Source organism: Rhinolophus sinicus, chromosome 2, assembly GCF_057876585.1.
Source record: "Rhinolophus sinicus isolate RSI-liver-muscle chromosome 2, RSI-T2T, whole genome shotgun sequence".
In the NCBI taxonomy this organism is placed as follows: Eukaryota; Metazoa; Chordata; class Mammalia; order Chiroptera; family Rhinolophidae; genus Rhinolophus; species Rhinolophus sinicus.
Genome location: NC_142502.1, coordinates 3,162,967 through 3,184,834, shown reverse-complemented (window position 1 = coordinate 3,184,834; position 21,868 = coordinate 3,162,967). Strand labels below are relative to the sequence as shown.

Here is a 21,868-nt window from a genome sequence, read left to right as displayed (position 1 = left end):
TCTAGAAATACTTTGGTGCTGAAACACTTCTGTTCTACTACTATTAATGCTTATCCTTGAACATTTCCCCAATTCCCTCAACTGCCTTTTCTCCTGTTCTTCTTCTGTTTCCCACGTCACAGGGGCAGGAGAGGGACCTGCGGGGCTGACACAGCGGTTTCCCTCTGTCTGTACATGGCGAGTCCCAAGAGATGCTCAAAAAAGAAAACGAGTTATTTTTAGAAATTGCTGCATGGTACGTTTCCTTCTTAGAGACTGACAAGGTGCTGACAAAATGGTCTGAAAGATGAGACACCTTAGTTTTCGTCCTAATTATTCCCTTGACTTGCTGAAGAATCTTGGACAAATCCATTAGACCAATTGGTTTTGTTCTTAATCTTTAACATGAGGACCTTATTTTTGAATCCACAGACACGTAAAAGTGGAAGGAGAGTTTAAAGTTATCTGGTTTGATCAAACATTTCTAGTGTGTGTGTGTGTGTGTGTGTGTGATGCTATGAATAGTTATATTTTTATTCTTATGAAAAGATTATCCAATAAATGGTACTGACAAGTGCTTATTATTGAGAAGAGGTGACTTGGGAAAACATATTAAACAATAGTTTGAGTGGAAAAGGTCACCTTATTTTTGAAAAAAAAAATTTGTTTAGAAAAAATGTCAGGAATAAGCAAATATGCCAAACTATGAACATTGAAAGCCTGAGTGTACAGAAATATGGACATTTTCCAAGGTTTTTACACTGTCAAGTATTTTCCAAAAATTTTAAGAGGAGCCAGTATTACTTTTATAATATTGAAACATACACTCTCAGAAAATAATGTGTATATTCTGAAATTTTACACTTACTGCCCGAGAAAAGCTCCACTTTCACATTTCCAAACAGCTTTCTTTGCTGGTCTGCTTGTTTTTAGTTTCAGTGGTCTGCATGTCACTCTTTGGCATGAACTCATTTCCCTGTTATCTTGACTGGAGATGTATATAAATGACACGGCGCGATGCGGTGATGAGACTTTAAAAGTTGAGCAAGCCAAAGCTGGGTTGGGATCCCAACTCTATTATTTACAGTGTAGTTTAAATGAATCAATTCACTATGTCACATTTAATTTTCTCCCCTGTGTAATGGGAAAACTGGTGCCTATTTAATAAGATTCTAGTGTACATAAATAACCAGGAGGAGGCAACTGGACTATCGAGAATTCAATGAACGTTAATGAGGTCCTACTTGATTCTATATCCGGTAAGAATGTTCAGTTTCAGCTGCCACCACTCACTCTCTAAAAGCAGAGTGAAGCATGCCCCAGGAAAAGCATCTCTCACTCTGACCTCAAGCTCTACTAGTCCAAGTTGGGATTAAAGCCCTCACTTTGTACTTCACCCTTGGAGTTGACCTTCACAACAGCCCTATACATGGTTCTCCAAAGAAACCGGACTCGCATTTACTGTAAGTGCCCAGACAAGTTTACAGGCAAAGTAGGGATAAAAAAAAAAAAACTCCAAGGCACACTGGCCAGGCAGAAGCACCATGTTAGTGTTATAACATTTGTAGAACACTGTATCGTTTACAATTAGTAAAGATTATTTAATTAAATGGCTATGAATTAGATGATTTCTATATTTTGATAAATGTCTCTATACAAGCTTGCATTGGAAAATAAGAAGCAAGTTTGATCGGTACTGCAGGAGGCCTGAATTTCTTATTGCTATCAAATATTTGAAAATATCTTTCCCTGCAGAAAGTTACTGAATGAAAGAAAAAAAATACTGCAAAAACTGTTATTGTTATGAATAAGTGTAAAAAAGCAAAACTAATCATATGCATGCATGTATTTATTTCAATATCTTGAGAAGGGTACATATATCACATTAATTTTATTAGAGATTAAAACTGACAAAACGAAATGTATCTTCATCAATTTATACATCTGCAAATATCCACATTAGGTACACAGTCGCTGTGAATTTTCATAGGTCATTTTTCCAGTCATTGGGAGTTATTCTCTGTTTCTTTCAATTGCACAAATTCTTTAATAAATTCCCAAAGGTTCCTTAAAATATATAACAAATAAATGTAACAGATTAGAAAAATGTAAATTAAGCATAAAAGAAAATTTCAAAATAAACATCTATTTTAGGACACATTTGCTCAAAAACACAAAGTGAGTGTTTGCAATCCTCCACTTTGATTTTAAAGATTAGTGTCAGTAGAGTTTGGCCTTGAATGTAGCAAAGATTCTCTGTATATATGGGCAAATCCCCTGCAGCATTTTCCAGATTAAGTACAGTGTGGGAGCAAGGTAGATCTACCTTGAAGATGATATTTAAACTTTACATCCATTTATTGTCATTGCCAGGACTATAGGAGCCTTCCCAACTTTGTATTTGTAAATATATGCATATATATATATATACGTTACATATATTATATATGTATATATTACATATGTATTACATATGTGTGTGTGTGTATGTATATATATATATATATATATATATATATATATATATATATATATATATATGTATTTTTTTTCCTTTGAGGACACCTAACATAATATAAAGCCCCACAAAACCAGGATCCACCTGTATGGCTCACTCAGCACCTGTTCTGTTCTGACATCTTTTTCCCCATGATTTTCTATACTATGTAAGCTGGCAATGAAGTGTTCTATTTCCTGGACTTCTTGCAGCTAAGGATGGGCTTGGGACGTGGTGCTGGCCAATGAAATATGGGTGGAAGTCCCAGGGAAGGGCTTACCTTCCCAAATAAACCATAAAAACCTCATAATGAGAAGCTCTTTGCTATTTGTCCTTCTTTCCCCTGTCTTCCTCCAGGGAACATAGACCCAGTGCTTGAAGACAGCCATATTGAGACTCTGAGGAGTAGACCCACGCTCACGGAAAACAGGGAAGAAAGATAGAAGAACCCTGGTTGTTTGATGGTATTACTGAATCTAGACTACCTACAAGTAAATGGCTGTTTAACTGTTGATACAAATAAGCCCTTTGCAGATTTAAATTCTCAATGGCTTTCCGTTGTTCCCAGCCTTACCTAATTGTGAGATTTGAACTGAAGTATGAACTTTAAGAATTTAACTATATAAAGTCTAAATTTATGTAACAGATAATATAAATCAGTCAAAAGTTTCACAGTAATACATGTATAGGATTTTTCAAAGATTGAATATGACTGAGAGCGATATAATTTGAGAAAAGAAAGCCCCATAAAGCCCCACCTTCCTGATCGCTGCCCATGAGAATTAACCCTTAACTCTTCAGTTTTTTTCCAAAGAATTTATTTCTATATTGCTAAAATATATACAGATTGAGGATTAAATTGTGGGCTAAACACTCTTAAGCACAGGAAGGGATGTAACGTCTATATTTACAGTTAAGACTCGTGAATGCAAGCACTTCAAAGTGCTGTCTAGTCTAGCCTAACCTTAAACGCATGGCTTTGAGAACAGCAGATTGTGCGGCTCTTAAATCCTGGCATCACTACTTACTGCTGCTCCCTCTCACTCATCTTATTCTTCCGCATGCACTGCTTCACCTGGTTTTCGATAATCTACCAAGAATTAAAAGTGATTTGGTCACATATAATGACAATAATATTGAATCCAAATAGATTACCACTTCGAGAATCGGGCATAACATACTAATTACACTACGTATAATAAAGAGATATATACACATACGGAATAGAAACAGAACGCAATTTATAAAGCAGCAAATTGTTAGCACACATTTTGGAGAGTTATCCTGAAAGTTGTTAGAGGAGTCAGTTCATTATATTCATTGTCATCAAATAAATTCATTAAAATTAATTGTTATGTGGGGAAAGGTTAGAGAAATGGTCAATTCTGATAGGCACATTCAGCTATTTAAAAATGTATTTTTAATACATTTTTTAAATACATCTGTCCAATTTTAAGCTAATGTCTGTATAGCTAGCTATTCCTAGCATTACAGAAATGTATCATTTAGAAAGATACTGCATATACTCTTATTTGGTTTATGACTTAGCACAAGAAGGCACTATAGGAAATACTTCTATGTTCTATATAAAAACATTGATTCACAAAAACTTACATATATTGTCTTCTTCAAAACGTTATTTGCTGTTTCCAATTTTATAGCTTCAGTCTGAAGGACAAATGATTTTAAGAGAAAGACACAAGGTTAAGAATATTTGTTAAATAATTTCCCCATTTATGAACAAAGACCATTATGTGAGAGCTGTTATTCTAGTTTTGAAAGTACCCAGTTGCACACCATTGAAAAACAGATGAATAAACAAAGCATGACTTGAAGGACATTTGGTAAGACAGAAAGATCCTGGCCCTTTGGGTCAAAACTAGAGAATGTGCGGGTTGATGATGCAAAAGATTAGAGAGTTTTAATACTCTGGAATCAGAGAATTCCAGGGTAGAAGATTTCCTCACTGTTCAGAATTCAAATAGAATTTGTTAAGGTGGCTGGATATAATATAAAAATACAAATATCAATAAATCACATATATACCAGCAATAACTGATTATGAATTGTACTATCTAAAAGTTTTTGAAGTTTTCATTCACAATAGTAAAGGTGCCATAAAGTCACAAGAATAAACATAACAAAAATACTTAAGAACAGTGCACAAAAATAAACTAAATAAATATACAATGATCCTTGGTGGCAGTATTAATATTGTAAAGCTGTCACTTCTTCCCAAATGAATCTATAAATTCATTGTAGGCACAATCAAAATGCCAAGAGTATTACACTGAGAGTTGAAAATTTAGTTAACACTGTGAATGAGAATATCCAAAATAATTGTGAACAAATAATGATGGGCAGGGGCTGTAAAGACTTTGTCTTCCAGATAGCTAACATACTGAAAAGGATTAGCAATTATATCCATGATGCTGGGTAGTGTATAATTAAGAACCTAAGCTGAGTTTAAATCCTCATTCTACTATTAGTTCACTGTAATTTTAATCAAGTTACTTAGCATATTTTTGCTTTGGTTTCTACCTGAAAAAGAGGGTTAATAATAGCAGCTATCTCTTACTGTCTCTTAGGGTTGTTGGGAATGAAATGAAATAGTATTTTTTTAATGTTCACAGCAGTATCTGGCACATTGTTTATCCTCAAAACATTTCTTTGTTTTAGAATTAATGTATTTCATATTCAGAACCAGAAATTGGTTACTTGAAAGATAATAAATTTAATTCTATTGTACCCTCCAGTATTTGAATTAAGGAGCCAAACATAAATAATAAATAGTTAAAGTAGTATAAATTTGAGATATGGAATCATTAAAGGGAATCTTCTATTTCCTAGATTCAATTCATTTAAAGAGATGTTAATTATGAAAGAAAAGTTTACATGATTTGGACATTACATCATGTTTCCAATATAGAAAGCTGTAACTCATTATTTTCACTGTTTAAACATTCAATTAAAAGTTAGTGTTTGGGGCCAGCCCGGTGGCTCGGGCGGTTGGAGCTCCGTGCTCCTCACTCCAAAGGCTGACGGTTCGATTCCTACATGGGCCAGTGGGCTCTCAACCACAAGGTTGCCAGTTCAACTCGTGGGTTCCGCCCCCTGCAACTAAGATTGAACACGGCACCTTGAGCTGAGCTGCCACTGAGCTCCCCGATGGCTCAGTTGGTTGGAGTGCATCCTCTCAACCACAAGGTTGCCGGTTCGACTCCCCCAAGGGATGGTGGGCTATGCCCCCTGCAACTAGCAACGGCAACTGGACCTGGAGCTGAGCTGCGCCCTCCACAACTAAGACTGAACGGACAACAACTTGACTTGGAAAAAAGGCCTGGAAGTACACACTGTTCCCCAATAAAGTCTTGCTCCCCTTCCCCAGTAAAATCTTAAAAAAATAAATAAATAAAAGTGTTTGTTGTCAGGACATTATTTAGTTTATAAAAAAAGACTATAAAAAAAAACCAGAAGGAAATCTGAACATAAGATTTAAAAGAAAGAAATCAAAACAAGTTTGAACCACTACCACCTTCCATACACTTTATAATTCTGCTTAATAGAAAAAAAGAAAAAAGTAGTGCTGGGAAATTATATGTAACCATTTAACCGCAGTAAGAAATAACAATTACATATCAATTATAAACTCTGCAAACAGTGGTTACATTGGGTCAGATGCTACAAAAATAAAAATTAGGTTATAACACATAGAAAGTAGGGCACCATAGCGTTTCAAAACATAGATTATAATTTATAATATATTTTCATCAAGAAAATTATTACAATAATTGTAAGAGACTATTTTTAATATAGTTGACTCTCCTTTTAATGGCAGTAACTCATTCCTATCTGCCAGCATAATTGTACAACCAACTCAGAATCTAACTATGGACTCAATATGGCACAATAAAAATTATAAGGCCTTTGGAACACCCCAAAATTAAGCTTGAACTCCAGCTTTGCCACCTCTAAATTGTGTCACATTGAGCAGGTTACTTAGCTACTGTGAGCTTCAGCTTAAACTACTTAGTACATTTTAGACACTAAACGACAGAAGCCATTATTTTTAGGACAATCATTTTCTATACAAAATATTACATTTCTGGACACATCAATTGACCTGAAAGAGATCTAATTTGACCCTTTACAGAGCTCTACAGAATTTTTATCACCTTCATTTTTGTTGTTTGAGCTACATCTCTTAATTATTCTAATTATTTGCTAATCATTTGCAACAAATGTTTGAAATGAAAATATATTTGGACCAAATTTTATGTAATTTTTTACCCTATTGTGAAATGAAATTGATTTGTGTGTTTATCGAGGTCTTTAAATGAAAGAATGTGAACAGTCAAATACATAAATTGCATACCTCTATGCTTTCAAGCCTGTCCTCAGTGATTTGTGAAATTCCAGTATGAATCAAAGTTGTTTTAATTTCTCTTTCAAGATCTTGAATTTCATCCCATTTCTTAAGTATTTCGCACCTCTTCTTTTCAACCTTCTCAATAAGGGTAAGGTGCTTCTCATCTGTTACATTTTTCTTGGATAATTCTAGAAACATTTTTTAAAAGCAAAGTATTACTGTGTTTATTTACTATTCAGCCCCTTATTAATAACATGATGTGTTATTAACAATATTATGGTATGTATGCTATATATGCTGCATATTTTATATAAGCTACAAAATATAATGTAACTCAAACTCTGAGCACATCAATAAAAATGATCTGATCCGAGAATGGGGCTATTCCTCCTTTAATTCATTCATTTAATCAGTAAGTGTTTACTGAATGCTGAATCTGAGCACCTAACACAGGGTGGCAAAGGCACAGATGACTTGGCCAGAGAGGTCTGAAGAAGTTGAAACTGGAAAGAGAGATGAATAGGAGCTAAACAAGTAAAAGGAGTAAGTGGGGGCATGGGGAAGAGAAGAAAATTTGGCACATTCAGGGAGGGAGGGGGAGGGGGAGGGAGGGGGGCGGGAGGGGGGAGGGAGGGGGAGGGAGGGGGAGGGAGGAGGAGGGAGGAGGAGGAGGGGGAAGGCAGGAAGGAGGGAGGGAGGGAGGGAGGGAGGGGGGAGGGGTAGGGAGGAGGGAGGGAGGGAGGGGGGAGGGAGGAGGGGGGGAGGGAGGAGGGAGGGAGGGAGGGGGGGAGAGAGAGAGAGAGAGAGAGAGGAATATTTTGCACATCCAGTAGGGTCGGGTACTGAGTGCCAGATGAGTAAGATCAAAAGATGATACGAGAAAAAAAGAAAGCATCAGATCCACAAAGCTCTTCTAACCTTCGTTAAGAAATCAGTCAAACTTGTTGAAGGCTTTGCAGCCAGGGGAACGCAGTAAGGCGACAGTCACTCTGTCCACAGCACCAAACGTGCATGACAGACAGCGGACCAGGGCTGAAGAGCCCTCACCCAAAGGCCACAGCAAAATACACGTCAGGACATCACACAGCGACTTGCCTGCGTTTTTCTTAGCAGATTGCAGCAACCTGTGCTCCGCCTCTAATTCATGTCTGAGTCTATGGTTTGGTAATAAAAAAGGGAAATATTAGAATCCCATTCATACCTTTTTTCCTTTTGTTTATTTTATACGTCCTTTTTTCTAATTGAGAAATAAAAACCAACTTCCTAGTTTCTAACAAAAAAGGTCATTAGGAGATGTATACAAAATGAGAGCCTAAGTCAGTCAAGTTAAGTAAACCAAAGAATACCTTCTGGCTGAGACTGCATAAGCCACTAGTTAAAGGAGCTGGTTCACATAAAATAAATGACTTCCAATAATGTGTATTGATATTATTTTGTGAATTGAGTTTCTAAGAAGCAAGGAGGCAAAGAAAGTAGCATTTTATGCTCTGAGGCAAACAACAAACCAAGAGCCTTGGAAAGGTCTGACTGATGTTGGAATAAGATCACATTTTTCCATGTGCATTATGATTTCATCCCACAGATACAAGTCACAAATTCCACTGCATTTAAACTAAAAATAAAATACAAGAGATTTTAAAATAAGGAAATACAATCCTGTGTATCTCTTTGCATCCTCTTCCTGGTTCAAAATAAACAAATTGACTATCTTATTTCTAGTGGGTGCAGAGAGAGGGGGAAAAAGAAGTCCTACTAAGTGTTACATATACTGAGGGAAACCCTGTGCTTTGGTTAAAAACATCAATACCACAAATGACTTAATGTGCACATCTATTAGGGGACTAATAATTTAAGATTTTCACACATATTAGCTCATTTTATCATAGATTAAAATAAACAAAAAGGTATTATGACCCCCAATTTTAACAAATTGAGATTAAATGAATTAGTAACAATAGAAACAACCTTTTCAATATGTAAATTGAGAGTGTTAAGTGTGCATACATTTTTAATGTGCTATACTTTTAAATTTTACTTATGTTTCTATTCCATTGTCTTTTCTTCTTCAGGGATTTTAATTATATGTAAATTGAATTTTTTTCACCCGTCTTCCATTTCAACCACTTTTTTCTCTGACTTTTTTTCCTATGTTTATCTCATTTTCATCCTCTTGCTTTTCTGCTTTTCTCTAATGCCCTTTATTATATTCTCATTCCAAACCATTCCCCATCGGGCATGTCATAATTGAGACTTGAGCTATAACTCTGACTTCTGAACCTCTCTTTCCTCGGTTGTCCATTATTGTTCATGTCTTCCTTTTTCATTGTTGGTCTCTACGCTTAGGTTTTAATTTTGTGGCTCAAGGTGGTTTCTCTAACCTGAAATGCTCTTGAGAATATTTGATTAAGTTTGCATGCGTTTACACCTCTGTATTTTGCCGGCAGGGCTAGTGGTTTGGGGTAGTGTGTGGGATCCCTAATTCAAGAGAATGCTTATCTGTCAGAGTCGCAAATTATGTGTGTATTGTTGTTTTGGGTTGTTTTGTTTCAATTTTTATCTAGATAGCATTTTTTTTTTTTGAGGGAAGGAAGAAGGATAGTGAGAAGGGCTGTGTGCCCTTCAATTTTCTTCTGTTATGGGATTCTAGATTCCCCTTGTTTGCTGCTGTCGTCTCCCTTCAATGCACAGTTTCATGGGATGCTGATCACCTCCTTGCAACCTTCTTCCCTCCCACATCGTGGTCACCTCAGGATGGTTTCCTTGCTTCCACACTCACCCTGAAGACCTATCCTTCCATTAAAGGTTGCTGCTCTGTCACCTCTGCAGTGTTGTCACTGAGGGAATCCCCTCCGGCCCTGGCAGTGGCTTCAGAACCTTTCAGAGATTCTACCAGCTCCATTCTGCACTCTTCCCCAAACTGAACTTGCTCTCACAAAGGTTTGCAGAAAGACAGCGATCATGGCTCACTGGCACTTGATGTTTATTTCCTATTTCCAGGTATTTTTAATTTTGGAGGCTTTCTGTCTTCTGGTTACATTGAAGGCATAAGTTTGTTGTTGTTGTTTTTGTTTGTTTGTTTTTTTATTATTGTTTTGTGTCCTTGAGGATATTTTGGGTATGTCAGGTTTGCTTTAATCTTTTCTTTTTTTCCTTTACAAAATGTATGCCCTATCCAATTGTGATTCTATACTGACAGAGAGGTTAAATGAACTTTTAGGTTAAAAAAATAATAAGGGCATTCGTAAAAGGGTCTTGACTTTGCAGCACTCTTATCTATCAAATTAAGTCCTGAGAAACCACCAGAGAAGACATGAGATTCCTTCAGAACCTTCCCCTCCCACTCCCCACCCCATAGAAACACCAGCTCTAGAAGATTCTGTTCACATGTGAAGGTTTATGGAGGAGGCCAGATGACAGGCCTGACCACCCAATGACATAGATGAAATGTCCATATATGACGGTCACCTGGCTTTAAAATACTGTCCGATAGTATAAGCCCAACATAGGTCGAATCAGACGGGTGACCCCTCACTTGTCATGGCGCTCCATGGCTGCTCTGGTGGCTGTCACACGCGCCCTCAGCTCCTCCCTGGCCTGGCTGATGTCTGCTGTCTTCACGGACCTCCTCTCCAGCCCCTTGACTTGAGCCAGCAAATTCTAGGCAGAACAAGGCCACAGAGGTGAGACAAACACACAGGAAGGAGGAGAATTTTCCTTTTTCTGTTATTAGTGTATTGGAGGTGTCCTGAGAGTCAAAACATAAATGCAAGTAAACATGGATAAATAGGGGTGGGGGCAGACATATCAGAGGCAGGACAAACAGCCATGTGAAGATCCAGGACACCAGTCATATGAAGATCTGGGTAAAATCTTTGTTTTCAATATTTTAAGGTTTTATGATCCTAAAAAATTTTAAAAACGGTGTGGGTTTCACTGTTGGTTTGTATGCAGAAAGGACCAGCTGGTAAAATACATGTAGCACATTCTTATCAGCACTGATATTATTTCTTCTACATTAGTGAGAAATGATTCAATTCAGTCACTGTATGTGGATATAAAGCAATGCTGTGTTCAAATGTGGAAAAAACAGAGCTCTCTGCCTCCTTAGGTGATGGGCTGTCAAGTTCCCAAAACCGAAAGACAGACCCAGTTCCCAGTGGCCTGGGGAGTTTTGCAGTTCTGGTGTCTGACTGAGATGGGCAAGCATATTTGTTCCTTTTGGACTCAATCTCAGAAAGGAAAGAACAGGGTGGACCCCCAGCTCGTCCTGTGCTTAACCCTGCCCATCAAAAGCGTATTTTCCTGCAGCACAATATATCCCAAAACAAAGAAAAAAATGCACACATATGATTTGGGACTAAGAAGTAAGGTTGAACTGACTTTGTAATGCACACACACACACACTCACTCACTCACGCGCAGCTGACACTCAATAAAGGGTCGCTTAGAAGCAGTTTGGGAAAGTGTCTTGAGATGGAGGAAGAAAGAGGCCCCCTTTGGGCACCTGTACGATGCATGGGTACCTCGTACTGTGCTGCAGGCTGCGACGCCAGAAGAATGGCCATGTAGAGTTCATATTCATCCTACACACAAAAAAAAAGAAATGTTACGACAATGCTACAAGGTAAGATTTTTTGCATGTATAAATGATATGGAGGTTAAGGATATCAGTTTAGATCATTTTTAAAACTATAAAATATCCCTACAGTATATTAAACAGTGTACACACTAAAATGTCTAATACCTTCCCGTCTTTGAAGCATATTTGTGTTAACTATTGATCACCTCAGAGTAGAACTACAAAATGCCTTGACATATGCACACACAGGACCTCCTGCCACTCAGAAGCTCCGTGGATTTGGGTCCTGCTGACCTGCCAGAGACGAGCTCCCCATGGATGGGGACATTCCCTGGAGAATGGGCCACCCTGTCACTGCTTTGACGTATTCCTGTCATTAAGAACGTGGAGACCAACAGGCTGTGTGAGGAACCTGACGTCAATGCAGACTCACCCTGAGGGTCCTTCTCGTCAGGAAGTCCCAACAAACGTTTAACTCCATAAGGAGTCATAACAATTCCACAGGCATGATTATAAAAGTTTGTGTATCACATAAGTACAATTGTTTAAAGTGTATGTATAATTGGGAAGCTTTAGCGGAAACATATGGGCTTAAGAGTGAGCTAGCTGGGTGTTTATGCCACGTGGCCCACTGATGACTTAGGCAGCTGAGGACACATTACTCGGAGTCTGTGATTTTCCTCGTCTATAGAGTGGAGACCACGGTACTTGGCAGAATTTCTGTGAGGCTTGAGGTCGTGTGTGCAGAACAGTGTGCCTGGCTGTCAGTTGGTAGGTGGGGAAAGTATGTTTCCATTACCTTAACTTCTTTCAAGATATCGCCAAATATCAAAGAACTATTGCAAATCTCTTCGAAGACTTCTCCGAAGACCTGCAGCCTGCTGCACCGTTGAGGATCACACACACACACTTTCTGGAGCTCCTGGAGGGAAAGAGAACCGGCGCGTTTCAGGACGGCTTGGCTTTCCTTTCTGAATAGTTCCTCAGGCGGCGGAATCAGAAAGCCAGGGCTGGGGGCCTTCATCAGAGGGTACCGCTTCCTGCACTCAAGGATCGGGTCTCGGCAGAGCCCCGGGGTAAACCAAGGCACATCCAGTCCCCTAAACCAGAGCTCTGGTTTCCTGCCCACCCAAGGCTTTTGGTCTTTTTTTTTTTTTCTTTCTTTTTTTCCTGTATTCATTCCCTTGCATCCTGTATTCAAGGATTCATGCTCTGCAAGGTCTTTCTCGTTGCATCAGTCCTCTCGGCCAAAAAATGTCATGGAGGTTTGCTTATGTCACGTGTAGACCGCTTTTCTCTGCTCCATCACTAGGCAGACTCACGGGCCTGGGGCTTCTCCACCGCACTTCACGTGCCACGTCTCCACCCTCCACAGGCACGGCTGGCAGGTAACGCATAGGCAGACTTTACCTGTATTAGGAAACCCCATGTCCTTCCCCGCTCTCCCTTCAGTCTTTCATCGTGAGCCTGGCAAACCTGTCATCAGATGCTGCTGCTGTCCCATGAACATGTACCCTGCAGCCTCCGATGCTTCTGATTATGAAATTACCTCCAACTTGCCAGTTTCTAAACGTAGCCCTCTTTTATGTCATCCGAACCATTACTATACACATCCCATTTGTTAGCGTTTAGCTGGACGTGGAAACAAGTTGTCTGAGGGCGGGCCCCACACACAGCATTCAGACCCCCAGGACCACAGCCCGTGTGTCCACAGTATCACAAGACGGCCCCTCACCTGTCCCAGCTTCTGCTCATGTCCCACCGCCACCTTGCTCCCAGTGATATCGTTCTTTGGCAGGTCCTCCTTTGCAAGCACTTCCTTTTGGAAACACAAGAACTTCCTGTACTTGTCTGCCTTCGTGACGCCCGCCAAGTAGGAGCTGACATAGCGGTGTTCATCCTTGGCTGGGGGAAACCTCACACACTGCCGGCTGGACCCCGCTCGTTTGCACTTCAGGACCCTCATCTCTGGCAAGCTGAGCTCCTCCCTCCTTCGCGGTGTGGGAGGACCCTCCGCTCCCAGAGTCTCCTCTGGGGTAACATCCCCTTTAGAAGTGTGGGGAACGCGTGCAGGGGGGTTCAGGTACCGGAACAGCGGTGTGTTCTGGGCTTCGTTTGGCTGCAGAGCTGTGTTGATGGTAAAATGAGCCAGTGCATCTTTCATCTGTGCGACCTTCCCACCAGATGGCTCTTCCACCCTGAAGACTTTTTCCCCCTTTGGCCTGTTGGCATTGCGCCAGTGATGTGTGATGGTCTCCGGGGGCCTGTAGAGATTGTTGGGGTTCAGGTGTCCCAAGGTGTAAAGGGAGACGTCAGCACTGTGTGCTCTCTCGAGCTTGTCCAGAAGCTGCGTGAGGTTGCACAGGGTCTTCCCACCTGGCATCTCACAATGCCTCCACCGCTGGTAACCTGGCCAGAAAACACAAGGAAACTATTAAATAGCGCACTGGCCTCCACAGCAAGACAATGAGATGGCCGTGTGCATTTGCTGAGCTGGTGCACCCACCCCCCAGAGGAGGAGCTGACAGACGCAGAGAAGGAGAGGGCCCGCCTGCCGCCAGCCCTGGCCACACACGCGGGCCGGGCGCGGGCACAGGCCGTGCAGGTCTGACCAGAAGCCCAGGAGTCTGCAAGGCCAGGAAGAAGGAAGACAGGTGCTGTGATTCAACAGAGGACTTCTTACAACACTGGCAAAAGCTCTGGGAGAAGAGTCTGGAAGTGTAGCCAGTCCTCACCAGTGATACCGGCAGCTGCCTTACCTAAGAGTAAGGAAAGGTGTTTTCCTCTCCTTCTTCCTCACCCAGCTCAGGAGTCCTCAGCTAAGCCCCTAGTGACTGACGAGTCACTCACCCCTCCTGATCTGCCCCCACTTGTAGGGGGACAACGAGCCACTGAGGGAAACACGTGGCTCTGCTGGCAGGGACCCCGCTCCCTCCACAACAGGCCCTGCTTCTCACATGTCCCAGCAGTGGCCTGGGGCCCAGGGCCCAGGACACAAGACAGTGGGGAACCTGGCCTTTTGAGTCAGTTCCTAACTCTGTGCGCTCAAAGATCTCACATAATCTCTCTGAACCACAGCTTTCTCCTCTGCAAAATCAGGACAATCGTCCTACTCAGAAGGGTCGATTGACAACCAATTGACTAGCTCTTGGCAAAGAAACACGTGGCCTGGAACGGATACTCCATAAGTGGAACCCACTTCATTAAAGGACTGCAGTACAGGGCACCCCTTACCACACGCTTCTGGGGGCACATGAGTAGCCTGCGCGTCCCCTGAGGAAAGGGGATTGCTTACAGGGCCACAGAGCATCCAGCCTGTGGCACAACCTTCCCAGAGAAACTTGCAGCACAAAAAGGCAGATATTTTCCCATCCAGCAAAGCTGAGAGCTACCATGTTACTGAGCTGGGAAAGGCACTGCAAAGATGGGAAGCCAGGCCCACTGAGCCCTGCAGGGCCCGTCCTGGGCCCCACAGACCAAGGACTCACCCATACCTGTGCCCCTGCCACAGCATGCAGTCCCCACGACAATGCCATCTGTAACTCGTCTCACCCATAGCTTGTAAACAGGAAGCTGAGAGCACTTATGTGACCCACTCAGGACAAAACACCTGACAAGTGGCAAAGTTAATTTCTGAATGCAGCATTTTTCCCCTAACTGTTGGATTTTGGTCCTCATTCCACAACTGCCTGAACAAAGGGAGGACAGAAGGACTTCCAGGTTCCAGGCCACCTCCCATTTCTCCAATCCGTGTCCCAATCCATGATGAAAAGCAATGGCAATAAATCAGGATGCATTGTTTTCTCCTGAGAAGAGAAACAGGTGCCCAGAGACACGAGGAACTGCCGTCTAAGAAATCACCGCGCTTGCAGCAGCTCCAAACCCAGCCCGCGTTGTACGGGCAGACTGCAGCCTGGACGGGCGGGTCCTCCACTCTGGGCACCACAACGCGCATGTCATGACGTGGGCCTGGCTGAGTGCTTGGTAGCTTTGGGGGGAAACCATTTCCAGGCTCATTCCTGTTGCTGACAGAACCCAGTGCCTTGCTGCTGCAGTACTGAGGCCCCCACTTCTTGTGGACTAGCTGGGTGCCTCTCGGCTCCCAGGAGCCACCCACTTTCCTGGACACACAGCCCTCTCCATCTCTGAGCCAGCAAGAGCACTGCACATACTTCCCATGGCCCCAAACTCTGGCCCCTGCACATGACCTACCCCATCTGATTAGGCCAGGCCCACCCAACAGTCCCCGTCTTGAGGTCACTGGAGCCATGGGACACAGCACAATTGGGGAGCACTCCTGTCTCGTGTTCATAGTCCCAGGGGCTGTGCCAGGCGTGCACCCCAGGGAGTGGGGAGACGGGCCATCCCCCAGCTCCGCTACCTCAGGGACAGCAGCAAGCCCAGAGGCTGTCTCCCTTTGCACTGCCTCCTGTGGAAACAAGTCATCCTTTCTCTCCCATGTGATCGGATATCGGAGCACATGCTTCCAGCAGTGGGATTCTTGAGAATTTCCCCATATTGATTAGCCTATTAGTTCAAAGAAACCACTTATGAAATGCTAAAATATTAATAGAACAATTTTTCAAGACAGATAATCATTATAATTCACCAAAGGCATTGAAACTTGAAGAAAGCACTAAAATCACGTTGCATTTTTCAGGTCTCTCTAGAGGACAGGACTAGTAGAATGTGTACATAGAGAGAAAAATATGGGTTCTAAGGAATAGGCTCACTCGATTGTGGAGTCTGTCAAGTCCAAGATGTGCAGGTGGAGACAGACCCAGCTCACGTCTGAAGGGCTTCTCCTGCAGGCCCCTCTTGCTCCAGAGAGGTCAGTCTTTGCTCTATTGAGACCTTGAACGAGGCCCGCCCGCCCACATTGTGAAGGGCAATCTACTGACTTAAATGTTAATCTAATCCAGCATCCTCGACAGAAACTTCTAGAATGGTATTTGGCCAAATATCCATGTACCAGGGTCCAGCTAAGGCGACACACAAATTCACCATCATGCACAGCATCCCAACTCTCCTTAAAAATGGGACATGGAGGCCACGTAATTATTGTGTCATCATGTGTTTATTTTATTCCCAGAAATGAGTTGAAGCCACCAGCAAATTAATAAGCAAAATCATTTTTCTACTTAGAAACTTTTTTTCCTTAGATTGCAGTAAGACTTGCTTCATTAGACCTGGAAAATCCAGACTCCATTTTTCTCTGCCAAGTTCTTATGCTATACACCATGGATCCCATGCTGGCAACGAATATTTTAATTGTTTTCCTTGCTGAAAACATTGTGATTTGCACATGCTGCCATCTCAAACTGACGGGGAGAAAAAGTTTGAAATAATTCATTGGGAAATGTGGTTCTTTATAAAATGACCAGGAAACAAATTCAATAAAACCAAACCAATTTTGAATCGATATTGATAAGACACAGTGGTAGGTTTTTTAGACTAGGTTTGAATTGATATATATTTCACACATTATTAACATTTGACATTTTTAAACACAAGCTGTTGTTTTTTAGTAATTCCTCTTTTCCAGGATAGAAGCAACAGGTCTTTAATGTCAAAACTATTACACATCAGTGCCCTGTGTTACTGACCTCTGGGAACCCTGGATTTCCACAGAAATCTCGTTGTTCTGTGTCCCCCACCTCCACGCTAAAGTCAGAAAACATCCTGAGGAACGTGTTTGTGACAAAAAAGCAGAGAAAAGAACAGGCAGGTTCCTGCTCCCACAGATGCACTGCCCTGTTGGGGGGTGGAGGGCAGGTGTGGCCAGAGGAGAGCCCCACAGCCTCGGGGAGCAGGCTGGGCGGCAGGCCAAGGGCATATGTCCCCCAGAACTCCTAACAGGATCCAGATGGGGCACCCTGTCTGTGCGGACCCTCTCCCTCTGGCTCTTCTGCCCTTCCACCCACCTGACCATCTGTAAATTCTTCTCAAGGCTGCACTGTTTCTTTCCTGCACCCCCCAGATGGCACTGGGACAGTCCCCTGCACGCACACCACTATCACCTGTAACACTCTTCCACTCTGAGTCACATTTCCTCAATGGAAGGAACTGTCTTATTCACACCAACATCTTCTGAAGGAACAAAAAGAGTAACTGCTTCATGAATAAATGTGGAAAAGAAGTAATGTTTTTAGAATTTTATGTAGTAATATGAAATTTTACTCTGTATCACACACCGTGCTGTCTCTGCCAGGGGAAGAAGTAAACGCCCCTCCAGGAATCCCACAGTCCCCCCCGGGAACGAGATATTCCCCTGTGATAAGGCACCCCCAGTGCTGTAAGCGAGGAAGAAAGCAGGTCCCACGCTCACCACCTCCCTTAGGTCGGTCGCTGTGGAAGGCACCTTCGTAGTACCCCACAGATGTCCACCTCCTCACCCCGTGTTCCTGGCCAAGGGAATTTGCAGATTTAATTAACTTTATGACCTTAAAATCAAGCAATTTTCCTGGATTACCTGGGTGGGCCCCGCCCAAGCACACGAGCCACTAAGAGCAGACAACCTTCTCTGGCTGGGTCAGAGGGAGGGTGGCTGAAGGGAAGTCAGAGACTCCAAGTGTGACTATTCCACTATCACTGGGGACTCTGAGATGAAGGGCCAGGAGCAGGGACTGGAGAGAGGCCGGGGACTGACAGCCAGCAAGGGAACGACCCAGTCCTACACCTGCAAGGACTGCGTTCTGCCAACAGCCTGGCTCATCCTGCAGGAGCGTCTTCCCCAGAGGGCCCAGCCCAGCTCACTCGGGCTTCTGCCCAATGCACTGGAGACGACAAGTGTGGGTTGCTTTACGTCACAGTCTCTGTCCATCTGCTGATGCAGCAGAAGCAAACTCAGACATTGGGTGGCATGTGGAAAGTAGGCTCAGCCGTACCCATGACTGAAGGTGACCACAGGGGACGCTAGCGGCCGGCTACCTCACTAAATCAAATTGTCACTTCAACAAGAGCAGGCATCGCAATGACAGGTGATAGATGACCAGCCAGAGCACATCACTGCCCTCCCCCAGGAACCCCAAATGGAAGACAGCAGTGACACCTCCCAATACCCTGTGGTACAGAGGCTTCAGGTTCTTTCCGGGCACATTAAAGAAAGAATAACCCAAACAGTCTGGATGACCTCACAGCTCCTACGCTGTGGGCTGGGAGGCCAGTGTGGGCACCGCGGCCCTGCTCACCCTGCACTGCTACTACATCTCACCCGATTCACTTTCAGGGATTGTCTGGCAGCTACTTTTTCCTCCTACGTTTTAATGCAGGAGGCTTAGTGAGGTATGTGCCATAGAAAGCGTCTGGCAGTGTCACTTTTTAAAAGAACGCAGGACCAGCATCTAAAAATCTCCCCCTTCCTCCCAGCTCCTCCCAGAGGACACACACACACACACACACACACTCACACACACACACACACACTCACACACTCACACACACACACACTCACACACACTCACACCCCAGGACCTGCTTTCTTGGCGTGTTATCAAATATTCTGAGTAGGCAACTCATCCTCAAATCCGATCCTAAACCCGGTGATCTGGGCGCTGAGTTGCAGCCGCCAAAAAGGTCTCCATTTTTCACACTGAGTTCCCAGAAGCCGAGCTCCTAGGCAAAGGCCAAACAAACAGCCAACAGAAACCACGACGCACTCAGGTGCACTCACACTCAGGCTGCGAATCCTGAGCCATCGCCTCCTCCCACCCGGCTCCTGGCTGAGGCCGGAGTTACCGCGGGAGACAAACACTCCAGGTCCCTCCCCCACCGCGCCCTCTGCTGCCTGGCAACCAGGACGCGCAGCGCGGCACGTCACTCACTCTCCCTCCGACCCTCCCTCTCTTGCGTGTCTCCATTCTTCAGGGAATCCTAGGTTTGCTTGCTTGTTTTACCTTTCAAAATAAAACACTTTCTTCTATGATTGGAAAACTCAAAATATCCTTGAGCTCTTTAATTCTTCTCCAAAGCTTGGGAACAAACACAATAACTGGTCTTTGGTTGGACACGAGAGACGCGTGGGGTGTGTAGCGCACGAACCATCCAGCTGCACCTGGGCGCCCGGCACGTCGTGTGCAGGAGCCAGTCCCTCGGCGGTGTTTTTATCCCCGAGGTTCCCAGTAGGGAACTGAGGCCGGCTGAGGCACGGCCACTTGCCCCAGACCAGTCAGCAGAGAGGAGGAAGCGGGGCGCACATACCTGCCCTGTCTTCTCTGTCTTCAGGCTACGCCACGTGCCGCAGGAAGAAAAGTTAAGCATCTGTAAGTTTCCTGTCTGAAAACTAATTCTGCTTACATTGCCTCCAGCCGGAGAGAATCCCAGGGTGGTGGGTGGAACGCGACTCGCCTGCTCTCGGGGAGAACTCGGCGCATTCCTCACCCCTGAGGGTCTAAAACGAGGAAGGTCACAAGGAAGTTAGACGGCGCCTGGGAAAGATTCGGGCACATGCGTTTTTCTTTGGTTTCGGTTGACGCTGGTCAGACGCCGTAAACGTGACGTTGCCGTGAGCCCGGCGAGCTCCGAGGCTCGGATCAGTACACCTGAGCTTTACCTGGAGACAGGTGACGCAAGGGTTCTCCGGTTTTCTCCCTCCAGCGTTCACAGTCTTCAGGCGTCCAACTAAACTAGGAATGTTGACAGCAAAATGCCCACTTTGCTTAGGGACGGAAGTATTGACCCAGGAGAGGGACCGCTCAGCTTCCCACCTCCGTTTAATTATAAGTTAGGATCGGTGTGTGGAAACCCAGGTTTTTCTACGGCCAGCTAACTGGAGATGAAACAAGGAGCTTTCTGCTCATGATTTCTTAGTAATTGCGTCAACTGGCTGATTATTTTTATAGATTGTAGAATGTCCCAGTTTCCACTCTGTGCAGGCAGGCAGGCTGGTGACAGAGGTATTCCCCTCTCCTTCCAGGATAAAGGCACAGGGAGCCGGCCTTGGCACAGACAGTCGTGGGAAGTGTCAGCGGGATGCAGGGGGAGGGGATTAGTGGGTCACCTGCCTGGCGCAGCCTGCGCTGCCCTCACACAGGCTCAGCTCCTTGGCAGAAGAAAGGACTTAGCTCGTTTTACACGGAATTGCAGAGTCTTGATTTAGATAAGAGAGAAATGCGTTTGTTCCTAAGACCTAAGTTTCTCCGAGTCAGTCCTTATGGTAGGAAGGACGCACACAGTTAAATTAATCCGCCCTGGAGCGCTAATTAGGTCAGGAAGTCTGTGATCAGGTCAACACCAAGCCTTCGCACCTACCTGCGATTCTCCCACTGCTAACTAGTTCCAAGAAGTGTTTGAGGCAGAAGCATAATTGCGTATTTCATTCTGAGTGCAAAAACACACAGGGTCATCCAGAGGCCACACTTAACGAGAATCACCGGGAACGGCGCACGTGCAAAGGGCGAGTGCACGAATTTCCATTAGGAGTGTGCTATTTTGTTTTCCGACTCTAGATGGCGCCGGAACACACGTTAAAACACTTGACTGAAGCCGCCTTTGGATACGACAGACACACTGTCATCCCAAGGAATTCATTTGTCCACTCCTTTCATCCTAGCCTGCATGCCACAAGAAAAAAAGCAGCGTTGTCTGCTCTTGTCACTTTGCTAAGAATGCAGAAATGCACGATTTATTTTCTGCTCTAAAGGTGCTCTAAAGAGTAGACCACCTAGGAGTAGACGGGGGAGTGAGCGCCCTGGAGAGGAGACGTGGGATCGCTATCCTTCAGATTGAAAGGCTGTCAGGTGAAGAGGGAGTAGACTAATCCACGGGGCTGCAAGGACGAACTAGTGTCTTGGAATCGAAATGACAAAGGTACAGAGTACAGCATAGTTTTACATAGAACTTTCTGGCAACAAATGAGAGCTGTCAACGATTGCGGGTACGAAGCCAGATGACCGCCTGTCAGAAGCGGAGAGTAGGAAGGGAGAGCCAGCCAGCGCCCCAGTCCCACCTCCAAGTCATGACTTCACGTTGACAAAGTTCAGTTACCCAGAAGGCTTAGGAAACTGGGCGTTTTAATACATGGCTATTTTAGTTAATGCAAGGTCAGGCAGGTAAATGCTATTTTCCTAATGCACATTAGCATATTCACGTGTCTGAGTCACTGTATGTAAAAATGTTTAGATCTGTTTTTCCCTAATGACTGGGCAGTTAGCACAACCCTAAGAGCCAGAGTTTATGTAATTAATTAGGGACCCCCCCCCCAAAGGCTAGACACTATCTGAATATATGCATTGCCAAGTAAAGCTTTGGACGCTGATGTTTCAAATAAGTTACCGATTTTATTGTCTAGTCACTTTCCTTTCTCTCAACAACAATCAAGGAAAAACCTATTGAACATGGGTTGGGGGGCTCTCCTTTTTTATTTGTGACGGCAGGAGAAGCGGAGAGGAGAGCAGGCAAGCAGTCACGCTTCTGTCCGGTTTCCGCTTCTGTTTAGTTTACTCCA

The 21,868-nt window shown here is 43.8% G+C and overlaps 1 protein-coding gene across 5 annotated transcripts; it reads right to left on the bottom strand.

The window, feature by feature from the left end:
- Positions 1 to 1,810: 1,810 nt before the first annotated feature.
- C2H6orf118 (chromosome 2 C6orf118 homolog) lies at positions 1,811 to 20,119 on the bottom strand. Of its 5 annotated transcripts, none has more exons than XM_088795130.1 (10): positions 19,624 to 20,119; positions 13,160 to 13,833; positions 12,224 to 12,346; positions 11,369 to 11,428; positions 10,378 to 10,502; positions 7,941 to 7,999; positions 6,852 to 7,033; positions 4,091 to 4,144; positions 3,505 to 3,566; positions 1,811 to 2,046 (listed from the first exon to the last, which is right to left on the bottom strand). In XM_088795130.1, the coding sequence occupies exons 2-10, from the start codon at positions 13,805 to 13,807 to the stop codon at positions 1,983 to 1,985; spliced, it is 1,377 nt and encodes a 458-aa protein (XP_088651256.1). In that variant the 5' UTR covers positions 13,808 to 13,833; positions 19,624 to 20,119; the 3' UTR covers positions 1,811 to 1,982. The 5 variants fall into 5 exon arrangements, with proteins under 5 accessions (XP_088651256.1, XP_074189905.2, XP_088651246.1 ...); XM_074333804.2 differs by lacking the exon at positions 19,624 to 20,119 and adding an exon at positions 19,097 to 19,164; XM_088795120.1 differs by lacking the exon at positions 19,624 to 20,119 and adding an exon at positions 18,898 to 19,082.
- Between the last annotated feature and the right edge of the window lie 1,749 nt (positions 20,120 to 21,868).